At 42.6% G+C, this 4595-nt stretch overlaps 1 protein-coding gene across 1 annotated transcript; it reads left to right on the top strand.

Annotated features, from left to right (window-relative positions):
• Positions 1 to 3017: 3017 nt before the first annotated feature.
• PRLHR (prolactin releasing hormone receptor) lies at positions 3018 to 4102 on the top strand. Its single transcript, XM_010003965.1, has one exon. It carries the CDS (start codon positions 3044 to 3046, stop codon positions 4076 to 4078), a length of 1035 nt encoding a protein of 344 aa, XP_010002267.1. The 5' UTR covers positions 3018 to 3043; the 3' UTR covers positions 4079 to 4102.
• The last annotated feature ends 493 nt before the right edge of the window (positions 4103 to 4595 follow it).

Genomic DNA, 4595 nt, shown 5'->3' with positions numbered 1-4595 from the left:
AGTGTCTGCACAGGGTTGGACAGGTTAGCATAAGAGATCAGGAACGCTCACAAAATGTTTCTGAGAAGTCTGGGTTTGGCTCTAGGTAAAACATGTTCCATTGACTCAAGGTTTCAATTAGACACTAATCAGCATTGCTATGTGTGACACCCTTATACACTTGGAATGTCAAAACAGTTCTAGAATGACAGTAATGCAGTTTCTGTGACCTTTTCTCTTTTAATGAGAAAATTCTGTGTACAAAATAGGCTTCCACTCAGTTCAGCACAGACTGTCATCTAGCCTAGGAAATTCTAAACAAGATTAATATTTGCCATTTTGAAAGGAGGAAAGAGGATTTCTTTGGGGTACAAGGCTGAACGACTTTTTTTACTCAAGCCCCTGTTACATGTTATCTTTCCAGGTATTGGCTGTAGAGTACAGTTGAACTGAAGAGATTTTCTGCCTCAAAACAAACAAAATCACTAACAGAAGTAGGGTGGGAACCTTCAAATAGAGGGTGCACTGGTTACTGGTTTCAAAGGTAAGAAAACACATTTAAAGGTAAGAGGAAATGCAGGAAAATTGCTTGGTACAGCTTGAAATGAAAGAACCTCTAAGGTTACACACAGGATTTTGTGACCTGAGCATTTAGGTGACCTTGAAGGCTACTTTAGATGTTCTCTTCTCACACAGTGAAGTACAGACCTTTTTCTCATAGCAATACAATGAGAATACTTATTGGATCTACTGTACAGCTCTTGAGGAAGAAATAGAAATTTTCTATTATTACATGTGCACTGATATTATTGTGAGGCTTCTCTCCTAGCACAAGCCTTGCAATTCCAGTAGGATGTGGACAGTACAAAGGCCATTTACATGTTTTCTTTTCATTTTTCTGTATCCTTTGTCTTATACTACAGACAGCTTCCTAAGTTTGCTGGAATCCTACTGAATCACAGAATCATCATAGATTCACTGAGGCAGGATTTAAATCAGACCATACTGTTATTCCACATGAAGTGAAACAATTGCTTTTATGGGATTTAGGAATTACTTGTGCAGCAAGCTGCTTAACACCAAGTGGTACATGTCCCTCTCCTATTCTGGATTTAGGTATGTAGGGATAAAAAGGTGCTATATTCCTCTGGGTCCCACCTAGTTCACAGAGGTGAAGGCTCCCAAGTGGCACATAACATCCTATTTTTTATGTGGGTCATAGGAAGGTGGCTACATCCATGATGTGAAGAATAGCACTACTGAGCCACTCAGTTAGTTCTTCTCTTGGGCTGGAATTACAGCCATATTCCAGTCCAGACCATAATCTAACCATAAATGTAGCAGCAGAGAGGCAGCACTTACTGTGTCTGAAATGCCCATCCATCATAAGGAGTCATGGGAGAATGACTCTGGTCTGAAGAAGGGCTACACCAGATTAGTTTAGATGAGGGGAAGGATCATAACACAAATTAAATTGATTTACACTTTTGGTTTATGTCAAATGACATCAAATCAAAAGAAGAATGTGGGTCTGAAAATGATGGGTTAATATTTCCTTAGAGTAGTCTAAGGGGTTAGGAAATAAACTGTCCATTGAAGTTGTGTCTAAATCCCCCAAGTGCCTTGCAAAACCTGGCAAAGTTCTCTGCTCTGAAGTATTCAGAAATGGCTGGTTTTTAGTTTCCCTTGCTGGTATAAGTGGAGTTTCACTGTTTTTCACCAAGTGAGGTCCTGGTCCCAGAAGCAGTTAAAAGGGAGGAGGATTAAGGGAGGATGAGAGCATTAGGTTAAGAGCTGGATGGGGATGTCTGCTTAAATGGGTGTTCTCTAAGCACCCATCCTATGCTTTTTCTTGTTTTCTAATGTCTGAACCTGACAAAACAAGTATAGACTTTTTTACAGGCTGGTTGGGACTTGTTGTCTGGTACAGAAAAGGTTAACAAACCTGCTGCAGGAATGAAGAAATACCACAAATATTTTTTGGTCAGCTGCAATGTTAGAAACATTTTACTGTACTTCACTGCAGGTAAAGCCTTACAGTTAAGCTATTTGGATGCTAATATTTCCTTTGAGATGCTTGCATGCATTTACTTTTAAAGATGTGCAAACCCCACTGAAAATACTCAGAGAGGGAGAGCAAACATTAAACCACCATTAGAAAATAAATCTAAACAAATCAAGATCCTTCGTGCTACAAGCTAAATGCACATTTCTAACCCTAACTTCACTCACCAGGTACGGAGCTGAGTCCCTCTAGTGGCATAGACATTTATTTGACTTCAGCATGTTATTAAATTTCTATTTTACAGCCAGATGATAGCAGCAAATTCAGAGCTAGCTTTTTTGGACACTCTGAGGACTCTGGCAAAGTGAGTATTGGATTAGATGCCGTGAAGACTAGTGTTAATGAATGCAAATTGATTTTTAGCTGTGAGGGGCAATTATAGATGCACTGTAAGGAGAAGAGAATTTTTTAGAGGATATTCAAGAACTAATTACTATCAGTAAGAAACACGCAAAGAGCAACGTAATACCCAGGAGAGCCAATAGGGGTAAAAGCTTAAACACAAACCTGTCATGACCTAGTAGTGAAGACTGTTTAAAAACACTTAGCTTGTAAATACGCATCACCCTCCTTCTCACTCATATATTCTCTCTCTCTCTCTCTCTGACACACACACAGGCTCCTGGATTTACAGAAGACAGACATCTAGGGCACTTCTTGGCATCCAGAGGAAAATCATATGGGATTAAAACTCCACAGCAGTAAGTACTCACTGCATTAAACGTTTATTAAGTGGCATGCTGTCAAAACCTAGGTTTAATAGTAAATACAGGAGGACTTTAATGGAAATTGGTTGTATTTGATTTTTCTTAGGAATTGCTGAAAGCTGCCTCACGAGGATTACAACTTCACCTTTTGCTTTTATGGATGCTTGTTTACTATCCATGTGGTAACCTCTGGACAGGCAGTAATCCATTCATTATCCCCACGGATTGAGTGCTGGAGCAGCACAGTGGTAACTATTTCCCTCAGCTGCCGGCAGACAACAAAAGGGGGGAAATGATGAATTCAGACAATTTAACTTCCCAAAGCTTCCTCTCTGCCATCCACAGCAACGCCAGCAATTTATTCTCAGGGCTCCAGTTTGTTCAGTCCTTCAAGCCGCTCATCATCCCCTGCTACTCACTAGTGGTTTTTATTGGTGTCATTGGGAACTACCTGCTCATTTATGTTATCTGCAAGACTAAAAAAATGCACAACGTCACCAACTTCCTGGTAGGCAACCTGGCTTTCTCAGACATGCTCATGTGTGCAACCTGCGTGCCCCTGACCCTCGCCTATGCCTTTGAGCCCAGAGGGTGGGTGTACGGGCGCTTCATGTGCTACTTTGTTTTCCTGATGCAACCTGTCACTGTGTTTGTGTCTGTCTTCACCTTGACTGTCATAGCTGTGGACAGGTACTATGCCATGGTGTACCCCTTCCGCAGGAGGCTCACAATCCCCCTCTGTGCTTATATCCTGGCTGCCATTTGGCTGCTGAGCTGTACCTTGGCTGCCCCTGCCCTGGTGCACACCTACCATGCTGAGTTCCCAGAGCTGGACTTCTCGATCTGCGAGGAGTTTTGGTTCCACATGAAAAGAGATCGTTTGGCTTATGCCTACAGCACCCTTATCATCACCTATGTACTGCCACTGGCTGTCATTTCCCTGTCCTACCTGAGGATCTCAGTCAAGCTGAAAAACCGTGTGGTCCCAGGCAACGTCACCCAGGGCCAAGCTGAGTGGGACCGAGCAAGGAGGAGAAAGACCTTTCGCTTGCTGGTCTTAGTGGTGGCAGCCTTTGGAGTCTGCTGGCTGCCTCTGCACATCTTTAACATGATAAAGGACATAGACATCAGCTTGATTGACAAGCAGTATTTCAACTTCATCCAGCTGCTGTGCCACTGGTTTGCAATGATGTCTGCTTGTACCAATGCCTTCCTCTATGCCTGGCTCCATGACAGCTTCAGGAGGGAGCTAAAGAAAATGTTTGCCTGGAGAAAGAAGAAAATTGGACCCACTACAAACTGCATTATGGCCAGTGTGGTGCTGTGAACAAGAGCTGGTGGGAGTGCACTTCCTTCATACAGTAACACTGTAAGTAATTTCCATTTTTAATCAGTCCTGGCTCCTGACATTTGCCCTCAGGGCTCAATTATAGCAACACAAGTCCCATGCCTGTCTTCCCCAGCACCTCCGCTCCTACTGGAGAAGATTGAGCAGACATCACATCCCATAAATGTTGGTACCTCTTTGACAGGAGTTAGAGGCCAAGGAGATGTTAGCACAGTAAGATAGCCTTATATTAATAACAAAGAGCCCTCCTATCTGTTTTGGATATTGCTGGCAGTACAGACATGGGATTTGAGAAGAGGGACAAGAAAGGATGAATATAAGTTCTGAGCATCTTAGTGTGCAGGTCATTTGGATTGGGTAAAAATTAAGTCTGCAGATCTACCTGGAATCCAGTCTGTAGCACAGGATCCAGGGTGGAGGACTAACAATACTCCTGTCATTCTCTTGGGTTAGTGCCATATTGAAGAATAGTCTCAGTCTCTCCTAAACACCCTTT

This window comes from Chaetura pelagica, unplaced genomic scaffold (genome assembly GCF_000747805.2).
Source record: "Chaetura pelagica isolate M959 unplaced genomic scaffold, ChaPel_1.0 scaffold248, whole genome shotgun sequence".
NCBI lineage: Eukaryota > Metazoa > Chordata > Aves > Apodiformes > Apodidae > Chaetura > Chaetura pelagica.
The sequence above is the reverse complement of the archived record's forward strand: the minus strand, read 5'-3'. Positions and strand labels throughout refer to the sequence as shown.